A 21,781-nucleotide genomic window follows, 5' to 3' on the forward strand; every position below is an offset into this window, starting at 1 on the left:
ACTAATTGACCATGAGGACAGACAGGATATCACTATTTGACCATGAGGACAGACAAAGAAAGGATATCACTAATTGACCATGAGGACAGACAGGATATCACTATTTGACCATGAGGACAGACAAAGAAAGGATTTCACTATTTGACCATGAGGACAGACAAAGAAAGGATATCACTATTTGACCATGAGGACAGGCAGACAGGATATCACTATTTGACCATGAGGACAGACAAAGAAAGGATATCACTAATTGACCATGAGGACAGGCAGACAGGATATCACTAATTGACCATGAGGACAGGCAGACAGGATATCACTAATTGACCATGAGAACAGGCAGACAGGATATCACTAATTGACCATGAGGACAGGCAGACAGGATATCACTAATTGACCATGAGGACAGGCAGACAGGATATCACTAATTGACCATGAGGACAGGCAGAGAGGATATCACTAATTGACCATGAGGACAGACAGGATATCACTATTTGACCATGAGGTCAGACAAAGAAAGGATATCACTAATTGACCATGAGGACAGGCAGACAGGATATCACTAATTGACCATGAGGACAGACAGGATATCACTGTTTGACCATGAGGACAGACAGGATATCACTATTTGACCATGAGGACAGACAGGATATCACTATTTGAACATGAGGACAGACAGGATATCACTATTTGACCACGAGGACAAACAGACAGGATATCACTATTTGACCACGAGGACAGACAGTCAGGATATCACTATTTGACCATGAGGACATACAGGGTATCACTATTTGACCACAAGGACAAACAGACAGGATATCACTATTTGACCATGAGGACAGACAGGATATCACTGTTTGACCATGAGGACAGACAGGATATCACTATTTGACCATGAGGACAGACAGGATATCACTATTTGAACATGAGGACAGACAGGATATCACTATTTGACCACGAGGACAAACAGACAGGATATCACTATTTGACCACGAGGACAGACAGGATATCACTATTTGACCATGAGGACATACAGGGTATCACTATTTGACCACAAGGACAAACAGACAGGATATCACTATTTGACCATGAGGACAGACAGGATATCACTATTTGACCATGAGGACAGACAGGATATCACTATTTGACCATGAGGACAGAGAGGATATCACTATTTGACCACGAGGACAGACAGGATACCACTATACGACCATGAGGACAGACAGAAAGGATTTCACCATTTGACCATGAGGACAGACGGACAGGATATCACTATTTGACCATGAGGACAGACAGGATATCACTATTTGACCATGAGGACAGACAGGATATCACAATTCGACCATGAAGACAGACAGGATATCACTATTTGACCATGAGGACAGACAGGATATCACTATTTGACCATGAGGACAGACGGGATATCACTATTTGACTGTGCTAGAAAGGACTGATACAAACAAGATTGTAACCACAAACACCAGTGCTCTGATCCTCTGTGTCGACAAGAGCTATATAAATCCAATCAATCAATTAGTTAGTTAATCAAGTAATCCTTAACCTTGCCGACCTCTCTCCCTGCCCTCTCCATCGGCCTCACTCTCTACATCTCTACCTCTCCATCCCCCTCTCTCTCTACATCTCTACCTCTCCATCCCCCTCTCTCTACATCTCTACCTCTCCATCCCCCTCTCTCTCTACATCTCTACCTCTGCATCCCTCTCTCTCTCTACATCTCCATCCCCCTCTCTCTCTACATCTCTACCTCTCCATCCCCCTCTCTCTCTCTACATCTCTACCTCTCCATCCCTCTCTCTACAACTCTACCTCTCCATCCCCCCTCTCCCTCTACATCTCTCCCTCTCCATCCCCTCTCTCTCTACATCTCTACCTCTCCACCCCCTCTCTCTCTACATCTCTACCTCTCCATCCCCCTCTCTCTCTACATCTCCATCCCCCTCTCTCTCTACATCTCCATCCCCCTCTCTCTCTACATCCCCCTCTCTCTCTACATCTCTACCTCTCCATCCCCCCTCTCCCTCTCTACCTCTCCATCCCCATCTCTCTCTACATCCCCCTCTCTCTCTACATCCCCCTCCCTCTCTACATCTCTACCTCTCCATCCCCCTCTCCCTCTCTACCTCTCCATCCCCATCTCTCTCTCCAACCCCCCTCTCTCTCTACCTCTCCATCCCCCCCTCTCTCTACCTCTCCACCCCCCCCCTCTCTCTCTACCTCTCCATCCCCCCCTCTCTCTCTACCTCTCCATCCCCCCTCTCTCTCTACATCTCTACCTCTCCATCCCCCCTCTCTCTCTACATCTCTACCTCTCCATCCCCCCCCCTCTCTCTCTACATCTCTACCTCTCCATCCCCCTCTCTCTCTCTCTACATCTCTACCTCTCCATCCCCCTCTCTCTCTCTCTACATCTCTACCTCTCCATCCCCCTCTCTCTCTACCTCTCCATCCCCCTCTCTCTCTACCTCTCCATCCCCCTCTCGCTCTACCTCTCCATCCCCCTCTCGCTCTACCTCTCCATCCCCCTCTCGCTCTACCTCTCCATCCCCCTCTCGCTCTACCTCTCCATCCCCCTCTCGCTCTACCTCTCCATCCCCCTCTCGCTCTACCTCTCCATCCCCCTCTCGCTCTACCTCTCCATCCCCCTCTCGCTCTAACCTCTCCATCCCCCTCTCGCTCTACCTCTCCATCCCCCTCTCGCTCTACCTCTCCATCCCCCTCTCGCTCTACCTCTCCATCCCCCTCTCGCTCTACCTCTCCATCCCCCTCTCGCTCTACCTCTCCATCCCCCTCTCGCTCTACCTCTCCATCCCCCTCTCGCTCTACCTCTCCATCCCCCTCTCGCTCTACCTCTCCATCCCCCTCTCGCTCTACCTCTCCATCCCCCTCCCTCTCTACCTCTCCATCCCCCTCTCGCTCTACCTCTCCATCCCCCTCTCGCTCTACCTCTCCATCCCCCTCTCGCTCTACCTCTCCATCCCCCTCTCGCTCTACCTCTCCATCCCCCTCTCGCTCTACCTCTCCATCCCCCTCTCGCTCTACCTCTCCATCCCCCTCTCGCTCTACCTCTCCATCCCCCTCTCGCTCTACCTCTCCATCCCCCTCCCTCTCTACCTCTCCATCCCCCTCTCGCTCTACCTCTCCATCCCCCTCTCGCTCTACCTCTCCATCCCCCTCTCTCTCTACCTCTCCATTATATCAACATCTACAGTCTACCTATAAGTAACTTTCATTTACATGAACATTGTAGTAATTTATCAGACACTCTTATCCAGAGCGACTTACAGTAAGTAGTGAGTGGATACATTTTCACATAACCAAGCCGCAATGCTACCTAAAGGTATGACTGCCTGTTAAGGGAGGTCATGGGTTCGGTATAGGGTCACGGTATAGTGGTTGGAAGTTAGGATTAAGGTTACAGCTCATGGGGTTAGAGGTTGGGGTTGTATCAGTCTTGATCCTGTTTAGGAGGTTAAAGATATCTGGCGTGACCCTTGGCTGACTGCTCTACTCACTGCTGCTACTGCTTAGTCCAACTGTGTGTACCAACCTCAAGGTCTTCTGTTGATCAGTGAACTGAATGACATCAGGATAACGTGAGAATGCCATGTACTGTCCTTTTTAAATGGTACAGTTTATTTCATCTATACAGGACATGGTGTAACAATGTAATCCAATAAGCATCATATGGTTGTTGATGTCTGTGTTCCGAAAGCCATGTGTATGTCTGTCTCCGTGTCTACACTAGACATACTGGCTTTCACACAGCACAGACACACAGGCAGGCTGTCTGTCTGAAAGGCTGTGTGTCTGCTGCTGATCTAATTTCCCCTTCTCTAGATCAATATCGTATTCATTTCAGAATATGATTAAATTCAATGTCATCTACTGGATTACAACATTACTGGTCTGGTCTCTAAGGCAGTAGCCATAGTAATGCATTTCCCTCTCTCTCAGTCTGTCCCTCTCTCCATCTGCCTCCGTCTGTCCCCCTCTGCCTCCGTCTGTCCCCCTCTGCCCCAGTCTCCCCCACTCCCTGACCCTCCGTCTCCCCCACTCCCTGACCCTCCGTCTGTCCCCCTCTGCCTCCGTCTCCCCCACTCCCTGACCCTCCGTCTCCCCCACTCCCTGACCCTCCGTCTGTCCCCCTCTGCCTCCATCTGTCCCCCTCTGCCTCCGTTTCCCCCACTCCCTGACCCTCCGTCTGTCCCTCTGCCTCCCTTCTCTCTCCGTCTGTCCCCCTCTGCCTCCGTCTGTCCCCCTCTGCCCCCGTCTGTCCCACTCCCTGACCCTCCGTCTGTCCCCTTCTGCCTCCGTCTGTCCCCCTCTGCCTCCGTCTGTCCCCCTCTGCCTCCGTCTGTCCCCCTCTGCCCCCGTCTGTCCCCCTCTGCCTCCGTCTGTCCCCCTCTGCCTCCGTCTGTCCCCCTCTGCCTCCGTCTGCCCCCCTCTGCCTCCGTCTGCCCCAGTCTCCCCCACTCCCTGACCCTCCGTCTGTCCCCCTCTGCTTCAGTCTCCCCCACTCCCTGACCCTCCATCTGTCCCTCTGCCTCCCTTCTCTCTCAGTCTGTCCCCGACCCTCCGTCTGTCCCTCTGCCTCCCTTCTCTCTCCGTCTGTCCCCCTCTGCCTCCATCTCCCCCCACTCCCTGACCCTCCTTCTGTCCCCATCTGCTTCCGTCTCCCCCACTCCCTGACCCTCCGTCTGTCCCCCTCTGCTTCAGTCTCCCCCACTCCCTGACCCTCCGTCTGTCCCTCTGCCTCCCTTCTCTCTCCGTCTGTCCCCCTCTGCCTCCGTCTGTCCCCCTCTGCCTCAGTTTCCCCCACTCCCTGACCCTCCGTCTGTCCCTTTGGCTCCCTTCTCTCTCCGTCTGTCCCCCTCTGCCTCAGTCTGTCCCCCTCTGCCTCCCCCACCCTCACTCCCTCCCCCACTCTCCGTCTGTCCCACTCCCCCACCCTCACTCCCTCCCCCACCCTCCGTCTGTCCCACACCCTCACTCCCCCACTCTCCGTCTGTCCCACTCCCTCCCTCACTCTCCCACTCTCCCACTCCCTCCCTCACTCTCCCACTCTCCGTCTGTCCCACTCCCTCAATCTCCCACCCTCCGTCTGTCCCACTCTCACACCCTCACTCCCCCATCCTCACTCTCCCACCCTCCGTCTGTCCCACTCCCACTCCCTCCCTCACTCTCCCACTCTCCGTCTGTCCCACTCCCTCAATCTCCCACCCTCCGTCTGTCCCACTCTCACACCCTCACTCCCCCATCCTCACTCTCCCACCCTCCGTCTGTCCCACTCCCACACCCTCACTCCCCCACTCTCCGTCTGTCCCACTCCCTCCCTCACTCTCCCACCCTCCGTCTGTCCCACTCCCACCCTCCGTCTGTCCCACTCCCCCACCCTCACTCCCTCCCTCACCTCTCCCACCCTCCGTCTGTCCCACTCTCCGTCTGTCCCACTCCCTCCCTCCGTCTGTCCCTCTCTCCATCTGTCCCACTCCCTCCCTCACTCTCCCACCCTCCGTCTGTCCCACTCCCTCCCTCCGTCTGTCCCTCTCTCCATCTGTCCCACTCCCTCCCTCACTCTCCCACCCTCCGTCTGTCCCACTCCCTCGCTCTCCCTCCCTCTGTCTGTCCCACTCCCTCCCTCACTCCCCAACCCTCCGTCTGTCCCACTCCCCCACCGTCCCACTCTCCGTCTGTCCGACTCTGCCTCTGTCTGCCCCCCTCTGCCTCCGTCTCCCCCACTCCCTGACCCTCCGTCTGTCCCCCTCTGCCTCCCTTCTCTCTCAGTCTGTCCCCGACCCGCCGTCTGTCCCTCTGCCTCCCTTCTCTCTCCGTCTGTCCCCCTCTGCCTCCATCTCCCCCACTCCCTGACCCTCCTTCTGTCCCCATCTGCTTCCGTCTCCCCCACTCCCTGACCCTCCGTCTGTCCCCCTCTGCATCCGTCTCCCCCACTCCCTGACCCTCCGTCTGTCCCTCTGCCTCCCTTCTCTCCCAGTCTGTCCCCGACCCTCCGTCTGTCCCTCTGCCTCCCTTCTCTCTCCGTCTGTCCCCCTCTGCCTCCATCTCCCCCACTCCCTGACCCTCCTTCTGTCCCCATCTGCTTCCATCTCCCCCACTCCCTGACCCTCCGTCTGTCCCCCTCTGCTTCAGTCTCCCCCACTCCCTGACCCTCCGTCTGTCCCTCTGCCTCCCTTCTCTCTCCGTCTGTCCCCCTCTGCCTCCGTCTGTCCCCCTCTGCCTCCGTCTGTCCCCTCTCTGCCTCCGTCTCCCCCACCCTCACTCCCTCCCCCACTCTCCGTCTGTCCCACTCCCCCACCCTCACTCCCTCCCTCCCTCCCCCACCCTCCGTCTGTCCCACTCCCACACCCCCTCCCTCCCCCACCCTCCGTCTGTCCCACTCCCACACCCTCCCTCACTCCCCCACCCTCCGTCTGTCCCACTCCCTCCCTCTCCCACTCTCCGTCTGTCCCACTCCCTCAATCTCCCACCCTCCGTCTGTCCCACTCCCTCCCTCACTCTCCCACCCTCCGTCTGTCCCACTCCCTCCCTCCGTCTGTCCTACTCCCTCCCTCACTCTCCCACCCTCAGTCTGTCCCACTCCCCCACCCTCCGTCTGTCCCACTCCCCCACCCTCCGTCTGTCCCACTCCCACCCTCCGTCTGTCCCACTCCCACCCTCCGTCTGTCCCACTCCCACCCTCCGTCTGTCCCACTCCCACCCTCCGTCTGTCCCACCCTCACTCCCTCCCTCACTCTCCCACCCTCCGTCTGTCCCACTCTCCGTCTGTCCCACTCCCTCCCTCCGTCCCACTCTCCATCTGTCCCACTCCCTCCCACCCTCCCACTCTCCATCTGTCCCACTCCCTCCCACCCTCCGTCTGTCCCACTCCCTCCCTCACTCTCCCACCCTCCGTCTGTCCCACTCCCTCCCTCACTCTCCCACCCTCCGTCTGTCCCACTCCCTCCCTCCCTCCCTCCGTCTGTCCCACTCCCTCCCTCACTCACTCTCCCACCCTCCGTCTATCCCACTCTCCGTCTGTCCCACTCCCTCCCTCAGTCTGTCCCACTCCCTCCCTCAGTCTGTCCCACTCTCCCACCCTCACTCCCCCACCCTCCGTCTGTCTCACTCCCCCACCCTCCGTCTGTCCCACTCCCCCACCGTCCCACTCTCCCACTCTCCGTCTGTCCCACTCCCCCACCGTCCCACTCTCCGTCTGTCCCACTCCCCCACCGTCCCACTCTCTCCCTCCCTTCGTTATTCACTGTGTATTTATTCCTCATGTCATTAATTATATTTTTTATTTTATTCTTTCTTATCTTTAACTCTGTTAACTCTTGAAAAGGCAGTAAGTCAGCATTTCACTGTTAGTCTACGAAGCATGTGGGGAAAAAAGTTGATTTGATTTTGTGGTGAATGTAATTCTGTCCCGCTTGCTCCCTCCCTCTTTTTTTCAGCAGTAGTGAATGTATTCTCTCTCTTCCTGTCTGTCCCCCCCTCAGTAGCTGTAGTGGTGATGTAACCGTGCTCCTCTCTCTCTAACAGGACAGAGCTGTTGGATGGAAACTGTTCCCAGCTGAAAGGTTTATTTCTTAAACCAATCCATCACTTCCTCTCTCTTTAACCCCTACTATGCCAATCCCTCACTTCCTCCCTCTTTAAACCATAATTTGCCAGTCCCTCACTTACTCCCTTTTTAAACCATACTATGCCAATACCTCACTTCCTCCCTCTTTAAACCATAATTTGCCAGTCCCTCACTTACTCCCTTTTTAAACCATACTATGCCAATCCCTCACTTCCTCTCTCTTTAACCCCTACTATGCCAATCCCTCACTTCCTCTCTCTTTAACCCCTACTATGCCAATCCCTCACTTCCTCTCTCTTTAACCCCTACTATGCCAATCCCTCACTTCCTCTCTCTTTAACCCCTACTATGCCAATCCCTCACTTCCTCTCTCTTTAACCCCTACTATGCCAATCCCTCACTTCCTCTCTCTTTAACCCCTACTATGCCAATCCCTCACTTCCTCTCTCTTAACCCCTACTATGCCAATCCCTCACTTCCTCTCTCTTTAACCCCTACTATGCCAATCCCTCACTTCCTCTCTCTTTAACCCCTACTATGCCAATCCCTCACTTCCTCTCTCTTTAACCCCTACTATGCCAATCCCTCACTTCCTCTCTCTTTAACCCCTACTATGCCAATCCCTCACTTCCTCTCTTTAACCCCTACTATGCCAATCCCTCACTTCCTCTCTCTTTAACCCCTACTATGCCAATCCCTCACTTCCTCTCTCTTTAACCCCTACTATGCCAATCCCTCACTTCCTCTCTCTTTAACCCCTACTATGCCAATCCCTCACTTCCTCTCTCTTTAACCCCTACTATGCCAATCCCTCACTTCCTTTCCTCTCTCTTTAACCCCTACTATGCCAATCCCTCACTTCCTCTCTCTTTAACCCCTACTATGCCAATCCCTCACTTCCTCTCTCTTTAACCCCTACTATGCCAATCCCTCACTTCCTCCCTCTTTCTAAAAACGTCCACACAATCCTTCTCAAACTCTTTCTCTCTTTAACCCAGACTACTTGAACTAAGGATGGACATTTGTTTATGTTTTAATATTCAAACAACGCCAGGGGATTTTTTTTCGGGTAACCAGATATCCGAGGTTGTCTCAAGGGGAGTGGGATATGCAAAAAAACAACATTTCTATTTCACCAAAAACCTTTGAGGGTTAAATGTAAAGCAGTAGATCAAAACATCATTATAAAAAGAAATAAAAAAAATCGCAAAGAAAGTTGATTTCTTTTTGACAAAGCTTTTTTCATTGTTAAAATAGCCCAGAAGAAATGTCTTCAAAAATTAACACTCACTAAAGTAGTCAAATATTAACGTCCCGTTCGGATATCCAGATTTTCAATTAACTGTGCCAGTCCCTAATGCCAGCCTCTGTCCCCTTTTCACTGCCTCGGTCACCCTTTTCACTGCCTCGGTCACCCTTTTCTCAAATACACTGGGATTTTACTGTGGTCTGAGAGAGGTGTTAGTGGGCTGACTGTGAAAGCTCTGAGGGAAACTGGGTTGAGGTCGGTGATAAATTAGTCTGTCTCTCTCTCTCTCCACCCACACATAAAAGTGCATTTGGGAAGTCTTCCGACCCCTAGACTTTTTCCACATTTTGTTACATTACAGCCTTATTATCAAATTGATTAAATACATTTTTCCCCCTCATAAATCTTCACAAAATAACACATAATGACAAAGCAAAAGACAGGTTTTTAGAAATTGTATCAAATCTATAAAAAATAACTCATATCACACTGACATAAGTATTCAGACCCTTTACTCAGTACTTCGTTGAACAACATTTGGCAGCAATTACAGCCCGAGTCTTCTTGGGTAATGGCGCTACAAGCTTGGCACACCTGTATTGGGGGGGGGGGGGGGTTCTCCCATTTATCTCTGCAGATCCTCTCAAGCGTTGTCAGGTTGGATGGACAGCTATTTTAAAGGTCTCTCCAGAGATGTTCAATCAGGTTCAAGTCCGAGCTCTGGCTGGGCCACTTCAAGGACATTGAGACTTGTCCCGGAGCCCGTCGGAGGTCCTGTGCTCTCTGAAGCAGGTTTTCATCAAGGATCACTCTGTACATTGCTCCGTTCATCTTTCCTTCGATCCTGACTAGTCTCCCAGTCCTAGCCGCTGAAAAACATTCCCACAGCATGATGCTGCCACCACCATGCTTCACAGTAGGGATGGTGCCAGGTTTCCTCCAGCTGTGACCCTTGGCATTTAAGGCAAAGAGTTCAATCTTGGTTTCATCAGACCAAAGAATCTTGTTTCTCATGTTCGGAGAGTCCTTTAGGAGCCTTTTGGCAAACTCCAACCGGGCTGTCGTGTGCCTTTTACAGAGGAACGGCTTCTGCCTGGCCACGCTACCATAAAGGCTTGATTGGTGAAGTGCTGCAGAGATGATTGTCCTTCTGGAAGCTTCTCCCATCTCCACAGAGGAACTCTGGAGAGAGTCACACTGTCAGGGAGACCATTGGGTTCTTGGTCACTTCCCTGACCAAGGCCCTTCACCCCGATTGCTCAGTTTGCCCGGGCGGCCAGCTCTGGGAAGAGTCTTGGTGGTTCCAAACATCTTTCATTTAATAATGGAGGCCAATGTGTTCTTGGGGACTTTCAATGCTGCAGAACTTTTATACTTTTCCCAAGATCTGTGCCTCGACAATCTATACAGATAATTCCTTCAGCCTCATGGCTTGGTTTTTGTCTGACATTTATTGACAGGTGTGTGCAATTCCAAATCACGGCCAATCAATTGAATTTAAAACACAGGTGGACTCCAATCAGGTTGTAGAAACATCTCAAGGATGATCAACGGAAACAGGATGCACCTGAACTCAATTTTCAGTCTCATTGCAAAAAGGTCTGAATACTTATGTAAATAAGGTATTTGATTTTCATTTTTAATCCATTTGTAGAAATGTCTAAAAACCTGTTTTCACTTTGTCGTTATGGGGTTTTGTGTGAATATCAATGAGGGAAAAAAGGTAATTTAATCTTTAGTAGAATAAGGCTGTAATGCAACAAAACATGGGAAAGGTCAAGGGGTCTGAATACTTTTCTAATGCACTATTTATATGTATATTAGCTAATCCAAGTTCATCATTTTAAAAGGCTAATTGATCATTAGAAAACCCTTTTGCAATTACATTAGCACCGCTGAAAACTGTTGTTCTGATTAAAGAAACAACTGGCCTTCTTTAGACTAGTTGACCATCTGGAGCGTCAGCATTTGTGTGTTTGATTACAGGCTAGAAATGGTTAAAAAAACAAAACTTTCTTCTGAAACTTGTCAGTCTATTCTTGTTCTGAGAAATTAAGGCTATTCCATGCCAGAAATTGCCAAGAAACTGAAGATCTTGTACAACGCTGTGTACTACGCCCTTCACAGAACAGAGCAAACTAGCTCTAACCAGAATAGAAAGAGGAGTGGGAGGCCCCGGTGCACAACTAAGCTAGAGGACAAATGCATTAGTGTGTCTAGTTTGAGAGGCAGATGCCTCACAAGTCTTCAACTGGCAGCTTCATTAAATAGTACCCGCAAAACACCAGTCTCAACGTCAACAGTGAAGAGGCGACTCTGGGATGCTGGCCTTCTAGGCAGCAGAGTTGCAAAGAAAAATATATATCTCAGACTGGCCAATAAAAAGAAAAGATTATGATGGGCAAAAGAACACAGACACTGGACAGAGGAACTTTGCCTAGAAGGCCAGCATCCTGGAGTCGCCTCTTCATTGTTGATGTTGAGACTTGTTTCGCGGGTACTATTTAATGTTTAATTTGAGAAACATACGACTCACAAGTCCTCAACTGGCAGCTTCATTAAATAGTACCCGCAAAACACCAGTCTCAACGTCAACAATGAAGAGGCGACTCCGGGATGCTGGCCGACACCATTCCCTCTTTCCATTTTCTTGTCTACTCTCTGGTGAAGGTCCTCCCAGAGTTATACCAGAGCCTTGTCCCTTTGTGTATACCAGAGCCTTGTCCCTTTGTGTATACCAGAGCCTTGTCCCTTTGTGTATACCAGAGCCTTGTCCCTTTCCTTCCTCACTGTGCTAGGTCAGAGCTCCACTTCCTGGTTCGTCTCACAGTGACAGCATTCTGAACAGGTCAGACAGGTTACAGCTGGTTTCATAATACATACACCTGTTTAACACCTACCTGTCTCTCTTCTTGTCTTCCTAATACATACACCTGTTTAACACCTACCTGTCTCTCTTATTGTCTTCCTAATACATACACCTGTTTAACACCTACCTGTCTCTCTTCTTGTCTTCCTAATACATACACCTGTTTAACACCTACCTGTCTCTCTTATTGTCTTCCTAATACATACACCTGTCTGTCCATGTTTGTTCAGCTTAACTCACCAGGTCTCATAAACTGGGTTTATTAGTAATACAAAATATTTGTTTAAATATTAATAAATATATATTAATACATATAGTTGAAGTCAGAAGTTTACATACACCTTAGCCAAATACATTTAAACTCCGTTTTTCACAATTCCTGACATTTAATCCTAGTAAGAAATAAAAAAAACTTGAAAGTTTCCAAAATTGTTAAAATAATGTCTGTGAGTATAACAGAACTGATATGGCTGGCGAAAACCTGAGGAAAATCCATCCAGGAAGTGCTATTATTTTGAAATGGCCTGCTGTGACCGTGCTTTGGGCCAATGGATGACTGAACAAAACGCACCAACAAAACAGAGGTTTTTGGACATAAACAGGGACTTTACCGAACAAAACAAACATTTATTGTGTAACATGGAGTCTTGTGAGTGCAACCATCCGAAGATCATCAAAGGTAAGTGATACATTTTATCGCTATTTCTGACTTTTGTAACTCCTCTGCTTGGCTGTTTACTGTTTGTAATGATTTGTCGGCTGGGCGCTGTTCTCAGATAATAGCATGGTTTCCTTTCGCCGTAAAGCCTTCTTGAAATCTGACACCGTGGTTGGATTAACAAGAAGTTCATCTTTAAACCGATGTATAACACTTGTATGTTTTATGAATTTTTATAGTATTTCTGTTTTTGAATTTGGCGCTCTGCAATTTCACTGGATGTTGGCCAGGTGGGACACTACCGTTCCACACCCCCTAGAGAGGTTAAACATCTGCTCAGAACGAAGATTCAAAAGATGTCTGCAGAAAGAATGGGGTGTCAGCTATGACATCACACCTAGACTTTGAAAACATCTATTTTGATTATTGAACTACAGTGAGTGAAGTGGATTTACATCCAGTAACAGAATGATAACTGTACTATAAAGAAATGCATAATTATAGATATGAATGTCATTCTCTTCATGGTGATGTATCCTGAATAGGTACACAAAAAGGTGGAAATATGCAATATTCTTCTTTTGTATATTTGGGTATTATTATTGGCTATTATTGTAACAAGCCCAATCCCCAAACAAGACCACATTTTGTTTGGGCAGGACCAGACCAAATCTGAACCAATCACAGACGCCTATGCTTCACAAGTTTGAACATCACAGTCCCACACAGTATATTAGAGTAGAGTATAGTAGACATTTTGAGTACAGCACCCTTCTCTACGGCACGGCACCCTTCTCTACGGCACGGCACCCTTCTCTACGGCACGGCACCCTTCTCTACGGCACGGCACCCTTCTCTACTGTACTGTCCGAACTTGTGAAGCATAGACGTCTATGATTGGTTCAGATTTGGTCCAGCCAGGGCGGACTGACCAAAATGACAAAACTCCTTTTCAACGTCCACGGACGTCCGGTGCTTGTTACAGTAAATGGAAAGACGGTGGGTGTCATGTTAGGTGTCTGTCTGAGCCGGGGCGAGGTGACATTAACTGGAGACAGAGATGAGAGAGAGAGAGAGCGACTGAGAGGAAAGTGAGTGGGACGGAGGGGTTGTCCAGACAGTTTTCACAGTCTTGCTTTGACCACCACATGACAGAAAGAGAAGGAAAAAACTGAGCTGAACATTAACAGTATGCCAGTGGAAGAGAGGACAGTAGTACTGAACATTAACAGTGTGCAGGTGGAAGGGAGGACAGTAGTACTGAACATTAACAGTATGCCAGTGGAAGGGAGGACAGTAGTACTGAACATTAACAGTATACCAGTGGAAGGGAGGACAGTAGTACTGAACATTAACAGTATGCCAGTGGAAGGGAGGACAGTAGTACTGAACATTAACAGTATACCAGTGGAAGGGAGGACAGTAGTACTGAACATTAACAGTATACCAGTGGAAGGGAGGACAGTAGCAGGTGACCCAACTGTGGTTTGTGACTACTATGATTTTCCCATTGTAGCCAATTCAAAATGTCAATAATTCCATTACTGATTTCGGTAACAGAATGAGTTTTAATCACTTAATAATTCAGAAACAAAGTTGATAACAAAAAAAAATACACTAATTAATAGATAGGTCTACTTTTACTTGTTACTTCTGCGAACTTTCATTATCCTCTCTCCTCATGAGGGAGAGAAATTAGAAAAAATATCTTCAAGATATGTGGTAACAGAATTATAAGGCACAAGGCAATGTTTTTTAAACTTACAAAAGGCAAATCATTTCAGCAAAACTAAACATAAGTGTTGATATTAGTGTGCAGGGGTCTTTACTTCCACATTACAGTGTTTTGATGCATTTCTAATTTTGTTTAAGACTTCTTCTGGTAGATGTTTTCTAAGAACCACTTTTCCATCCGTTTGACTAGAAATCAAAGCTTATTCCTCATTTTTCTGTATGTAAAATTGTTGAAACATGTACATTTGGGCAAAAAAGTATTTAGTCAGCCACCAATTGTGCAAGTTCTCCCACTTAAAAAGATGAGAGGCCTGTAATGTTCATCATAGGTACACTTCAACTATGACAGACAAAATGAGAAGAAAAAAATCCAGAAAATCACATTGTAGGATTTTTAATGAATTTATTTGCAGATTATGGTGGAATATAAGTATTTGGTCACCTACAAACAAGCAAGATTTCTGGCTCTCACAGACCTGTAAATTCTTCTTTAAGAGGCTCCTCTGTCCTCCACCCGTTACCTGTATTAATGGCACCTGTTTGAACTTGTTATCGGTATAAAAGACACCTGTCCACAACTTCAAACAGTCACACTCCAAACTCCACTATGGCCAAGACCAAAGAGCTGTCAACGGACACCAGAAACAAAATTGTAGACCTGCACCAGGCTGGGAAGACTGGATCTGCAATAGGTAAGCAGCTTGGTTTGAAGAAATCAACTGTGGGAGCAATTATTAGGAAATGGAAGACATACAAGACCACTGATAATCTCCCTCTATCTGGGGCTCCACGCAAGATCTCACCCCATGGGGTCAAAATGATCACAAGAACGGTGAGCAAAAATCCCAGAACCACACGGGGGGACCTAATGAATGACCTGCAGAGAGCTGGGACCAAAGTAACAACACACTACGCCGCCATGGACTCAAATCCTGCAGTGCCAGACGTGTCCCCCTGCTTAAGCCAGTACATATCCAGGCCCGTCTGAAGTTTGCTAGAGAGCATTTGGATGATCCAGAAGAAGATTGGGAGAATGTCATATGGTCAGATGAAACCAAAATATAACTTTTTGGTAAAAACTCAACTCGTCGTGTTTGGAGGACAAAGAATGCTGAGTTGCATCCAAAGAACACCATACCTACTGTGAAGCATGGGGGTGGAAACATCATGCTTTGGGGCTGTTTTTCTGCAAAAGGACCAGTACGACTGATCCCTGTAAAGGAAAGAATGAATGGGGCCATGTATCGTGAGATTTTGAGTGAAAACCTCCTTCCATCAGCAAGGGCATTGAAGATGTAATGTGGCTGGGTCTCTCAGCATGACAATGATCCCAAACACACCGCCCGGGCAACGAAGGAGTGGCTTCATAAGAAGCATTTCAAGGTCCTGGAGTGGCCTAGCCAGTCTCCAGATCTCAACCCCATAGAAAATCTTTGGAGGGAGTTGAAAGTCCGTGTTGCCCAGCAACAGCCCCAAAACATCACTGCTCTAGAGGAGCTCTGCACGGAGGAATGGGCCAAAATACCAGCAACAGTGTGTGAAAACCTTGTGAAGACTTACAGAAAACGTTTGACCTCTGTTATATACCCCTTGTTGGCAATGACAAAGTATTGAGATAAACTTTTGTTATTGACCAAATACTTATTTTCCACCATAATTTGCAAATAAATTCATAAAAAATCCTACAATGTGATTTTCTGGATTTTTTCTTCTCATTTTGTCTGTCATGGTTGAAGTGTACCTATGATGAAAATTACAGGCCTCTCATCTTTTTAAGTGGGAGAATTTGCACAATTGGTGGCTGACTAAATACTTTTTTGCCCCACTGTATCTATACCTTCATTTCAAAACAATTTTAGCTTTCATTTGATATTATCCTAGGAAACTTCACATGTTGGTGCTCAGGGGTCCTTTTAGATGGTAATGCCAGGAATGTGTGCGTGTGACTAATACTGAGACAGGCTAGTGAGAGGTGATACAGGATGGGCTTTTCAACCACAAGAAACCCACTCCATCCCTCTTTCCTCTTTCTCTTTCACCCCCAGCCCACACACACCTCTCACCTTTAACCCCTGCTACATCCAACTGTGTGTGGTAGCTAGAACAGAAGGGTATTCAACCTTTTGTGGAGTACGGAATGACCCAGTCCATTGTGACCATTCTAATTGATTCTACGTAATAACCTCACAATGGGCTCCTAAACTCAGTCCTTCTAGAACCTTAGAACACTGGAACAGAACACTGAGGCACACACACACTCCCATTGTTATGACGTTCCTGCCCCACACCTCCACACTTCACAGGTGAGGACCACACAGCGATGAGACGCCTTCTTGATTCCTCTGTGTGTTATCCACGCTCTCTCTTTATTTCCCCTCCTCTGTTCCTACCTTCCTCTTCCTCTCCTTTAACCAAAAATCTCATTCTCTCTTGGTTAAAAAGTGGATGTATTCATAGGCTTTATTCTACAGTTCCGTCTTCACCTCCAACTCTGACCCTCTCTCTCATCCAGCTGAACACTTATCGCTGCCACACACACACAATCAGACCTTTTCTTTACTATGACTGAATTACAGTACTGTCGCAGGGAGAGAGAGTGAGAGAGCGCAAGAGAGATTGTGAGAGTTCCTAGGGTAGTCAGCGTACTTTAATTACTAGCCTATGGCAGACCTCCAAGCCCTGGGCATTCATACCTCGTCTATGGTTGGACAGGTCATAGCATTCCTCATGTGGTATGAGGTAGAACAAAACAAACACACACAACCCCTCAGAGTTAGGCCACAGTCAGACACAATCCCAACTGAACTCATTATCCCAACATTATTACAACGTTAGCCTACCATGGCCTACGTGGAATAGTCCAGGGATCTAATGCACCAGCGACACTCCCCATCCAACCTAACAGAGCTTGAGAGGATCTGCAGATAAGAATGGGGAGAAACTCCCCAAATACAGGTGTGCCAAGCTTGTAGCGTCACACCCAAGAAGACTCAAGGCTGTAATTGCTACCAAAGGGTCTGAATAGTTTCGGAAATGTGTCTTGGCATTAAGGGGTATTGGAATGAATGGAATTCTACAGTAATTCAATTCAATGTTTCAAGGATAAAATGACATCATTTTTTTGTTATAGCTGGGACAGAAACATTCGTAAAAAAAAATGTAAATAATACACTTCCGGTCAAAAGTTAGAACACCTACTCATTCAAAATAGCCAACCTTTGTCTTGATGACAGCACTAACCCCCCCCCCTTCTAACTCTGACTCTATTAATAGCTACTTCACTGAGGAAGATTGGAAGGAAGATACTTTCCATGCCTGTGATATGTGGTTGTCCCACCTAGCGATCTTAAGATGAATGCCTTAACTATACGTGTCTCTTGATAAGAGTCTGCTAAATGACTCACTAACTATACGTGTCTCTGGATAAGAGTCTGCTAAATGACTCACTAACTATACGTGTCCCTGGATAAGAGTCTGGTAAATGACTCACTAACTATACGTGTATCTTGATAAGAGTCTGGTAAATGACTCACTAACTCTTCGTGTCTCTTGATAAGAGTCTGCTAAATGACTCACTAACTATACGTGTCCCTGGATAAGAGTCTGGTAAATGACTCACTAACTATACGTGTCTCTTGATAAGAGTCTGCTAAATGACTCACTAACTATACGTGTCCCTGGATAAGAGTCTGCTAAATGACTCACTAACTCTTCGTGTCTCTGGATAAGAGTCTGCTAAATGACTCACTAACTATACGTGTCTCTGGATAAGAGTCTGCTAAATGACTCACTAACTATATGTGTCTCTTGATAAGAGTCTGCTAAATGACTAACTCTTCGTGTCTCTGGATAAGAGTCTGCTAAATGACTCACTAACTCTTCGTGTCTCTGGATAAGAGTCTGCTAAATGACTCACTAACTCTTCGTGTCTCTGGATAAGAGTCTGCTAAATGACTCAGATGTCATATGATCGTGGCAGGGATCAAAGACAGGCAATAGAGAGAGTGAGATGTTGAGGCGAGGCAAGGCAAGGAGTGGAGGAACTGGTCAATACAATGTGTGTTATAAGACACTATCAGTTCACCTCCTCAAACATTTAAACAAAGTTGGAATCTTTAACATTCAGAAAAATCCCTAACCCGAAACACTATGTTTTTTTCACCACTTAATTAAAATCACAGTGCAGTTATCATAAAACACAGCATTTTCGGTGTTATAGTCGATAGGCCTGGGAAAGTTGTGTAATTCAGATAAATACAGAGAGGCAGAGGTGAACTTTAGACTACTTTGGTGAATTTGCAATGCATGCAAGACAAGACATTGCGAGATGCAGATTACCAAAACATGGCCTGCCTGCTCTGTCTCTTGGCTAATGATGCAAGTGTGTGTTCAGTCTTCAGTCTGTTGCGTGTAGAATATCCTATCCTACTCATGGCACTGATGTCGCCAGGATACAGAGGTATCTTCGGGCCAGTCTTGCGAGCATGGGGTAGCCTACTATTCATTTTAGCCTCATAATATGAAATTACAGTAGGCTTTATCCGTTATCCTTTTCAGACATAATGGAATGTGGGCCCTTGAAAGCGCCTCGGCTTCAGCATGTTTATTAGGGTAGACTTACACAAAACATTTTTAAATGCCAACACGAAACCTTCCCTGGAGATTTGAATGGGTATTTTACTTGTCTGTAAAGGAATGAGGCTTCTGAAGCAGGACTAAAGTCCATCACTAGGCAACCAGAACTGGAAATCAAATAATCTTGATCTGCTGCGCGGCAGCCAGGAACATCTCTCCTTAAAGAAGTACTTTAAAGTTTGTTAAATACCGTGATTTACCAAAACATTTAGTAGAAATAAAACATCTAGCTACCATACCATAAAAACACAGCATAAAAAACAACAGCAGTACATCAAAATCAGCTACTTTTATTGTTTTTAGGGGAAAAATATAGAACATTTTATGCCAGAGCAGAATTCCACAGTCACTTTTTTTATTGTCTGAAAAAGTTCTGTCTGTGAAGGGTTCTCTCTCTCTAAAGGGTTCTCTGTCTCTAAAGGGTTCTCTGTCTCTAAAGGGTTCTCTGTCTCTAAAGGGTTCTCTGTCTCTAAAGGGTTCTCTGTCTCTAAAGGGTTCTCTGTCTCTAAAGGGTTCTCTCTCTCTAAAGGGTTCTCGGTCTCTAAAGGGTTCTCGGTCTCTAAAGGGTTCTCGGTCTCTAAAGGGTTCTCGGTCTCTAAAGGGTTCTCGGTCTCTAAAGGGTTCTCGGTCTCTAAAGGGTTCTCAGTCTCTAAAGGGTTCTCGGTCTTGTAAAGGTGTTGCTGTAGATTGCCCGCACTAGTGGTCATACATAGATAATAGGACCATTATTCTGCATTGTAAATTGGTGTGAAATTGTATGATTTTCTGATCATTTTAACAGACACACTTTTAGCAAAATGGACACTTTCCCTAGAAGAGAGAGCACTGCCCATGTGGAGGCAGGGAGAGGACGAACAGATCATCAGGTGAGACTTTGGGTGTGTTTTCCCTTCAAAATTCACCAGAAACAACCATTTCACAGCTATTTTTTATTGTATTATTCTCCTGGGGGGAGGGGGACACCGGAACCCATTAACCCTGACCCCCCCCACATATAACCCAAAGTTATGCCTTTGCCTATATGACTGAGGACTGCAAGGGCACCCCACACAGACAGCAGCTAAATGTAAACAGTAGCCCCACTGTGCCAAATGTTATAGTTACTGCTGCTATCTGTGCTTCTCGTCCTTTTCCTTATTTAATATTTTTTTAAATCTCTTAATCATTAACATTTTATTTAATTAAAAAAAAATGATAGCCATCTGACCAGCCAAAATATCATTATTTGATTGACCAATTTCGTTATCTAGTCATCTTCAAGTTTGTCTACAGGCTGAAGAATAGACCGAGTTTAATCACACTAATAAGAATTTATTATAGACCTATTCACAATGTGAATATTCACAATATGAATTTGACGTTGGAGGACACCGAACTGGTTACATTTTTCTTCTGAAACATTTGGCAAAATTTCTCACCATGTCTGCCGGGGTAGAGCCCGTCATCTTTGGAATCCGCTCACCGTAGGGCTTCAAGGAAGGAAATAATAGTATTTCCCCTATCGTCGTCTTTAATATCTCGTAGACGGCAAATGATGAGTCTTTGATAATCAATTAAACGTCCAAAACACCAATTAAATCCCGTTAGTATCGATAGTCATCCTTTCAGAGTCACGAACGAATGTTGGAATGTGTTTTTCTTCTATTTCACACAAATTAGACATTTACTCCGTGTATTTTTTCGGTTAAAAAACAGGTTTTTAAAAACAGACTAGGATGTGCTTATAGATTCGACCGGAGGCGACCCTCCGACCCCCAAATGTGTAAAAAGAGCAGCCTTTATATAAAGGTGCCTACGCCATAGGAAAATAAAATATATCGCGCTGTAACATCCGGACACGCCGATTTCTCTGTAAATCCGAACGGCTCTTCTGTTGCAAAAAAAAAATTTTTACGGAAAACTTCCACCGTTCTAAACGTTCAGTTGCGTTAAAATATCTCTCTCATACTCCGAAAAGCTGAGTTAAACCGTCGTTTTAGTCACAGACTATGTCCCTGTCTCTCTTCCTCCCGTCTGACTGTCATACTGGCTCAGAAGAACATGGCGGCAGTTCACTTCACGGTAGGAAGAAAAAAAAGCGCTGAACTGAAAAGAGAGAGGGAGGAGGGGGAGACTACTGTTGCGAGTTGGAAAGATAAAACGGTCTCGGTGTCGTTTGGTGGGGGGAAAGCTTGCTTGCATAGGCCTCCGTGTCGAGAAAGGGGCGGAAAGTGGGGGGGTTTTCTTTTCACGTGAATGAACACAGACACACTCACACTCCCAGAGGGTTCGAGTCAAAGTGACCCTAGACACACCAAGGTGACCAGTCTATAAAAAGACTAAAGATATCTACATGATTAACAGAAGGTCATTCTTCACTGTGTCACTAAACTATGATTCATGCTTTCCTAATAGGTTTACTCTAATTTGAATTAGATTAATCAGGATGTTTAGGCAGCACCCATATTTTATAACCTATTATATGAGTCATAAGGGTTAATTGTAATTAAATCATTATACTTGCCTGGTACATTATAAATAATATAGTATTAATAATTGATATATTCACAAACCGATGTTTTTATGTTTCGGAACATTAAAAAAGGAAATTCATTATTATGCATAATATTCTAGGCCTATAATGCATGTCTGACGCTTTGGTCAGTGAGGTATAGAAGATCTAACCGATGGTTGAGGTCCTGACTGGGGAAGAGGAGATCTGGGCCCGTATCTCTGGTTCTGAGAGCAGCCGGTGACTGGGAGGGTAAGAGAGGGGAGTGCCTGGGTTTAGGGGTTCATCTTGGAACAAGGGTGAACATTTCAAGTCAAGTACGTTAAACCTTCAGACAGGGCCTGCCTGTCTGTCTGTGTGTGTGTGTGTGTGTGTCTGTGTGAGTGTGTGTCTGTGTGAGTGTGTATGTGTGTCTGTGTATGTGTGTCTGTGTATGTGTGTCTGTGTGAGTGTGTGTCTGTGTGAGTGTGTGTCTGTGTGTATACGTGTCTGTGTGAGTGTGTGTCTATGTGTCTGTGTGAGTGTGTGTCTGTCTGTGTGTGTGA

At 46.9% G+C, this 21,781-nt stretch overlaps 1 protein-coding gene across 1 annotated transcript in view; it reads right to left on the reverse strand.

Moving 5' to 3' along the window:
• The window catches only part of ubl3a (ubiquitin-like 3a), a 47,596-nt gene extending 26,565 nt beyond the window's left edge, over positions 1–21,031 (reverse strand). The window contains exon 1 of the mRNA XM_031808952.1: positions 20,164–21,031. Coding sequence (XP_031664812.1) covers positions 20,164–20,190 — 27 coding nt within the window. The 5' untranslated portion in view covers positions 20,191–21,031. The remainder of the gene's footprint in view (positions 1–20,163) is intronic.
• Positions 21,032–21,781: the final 750 nt, after the last annotated feature.

Source organism: Oncorhynchus kisutch, linkage group LG29, assembly GCF_002021735.2.
Source record: "Oncorhynchus kisutch isolate 150728-3 linkage group LG29, Okis_V2, whole genome shotgun sequence".
Classification (NCBI taxonomy): Eukaryota; Metazoa; Chordata; class Actinopteri; order Salmoniformes; family Salmonidae; genus Oncorhynchus; species Oncorhynchus kisutch.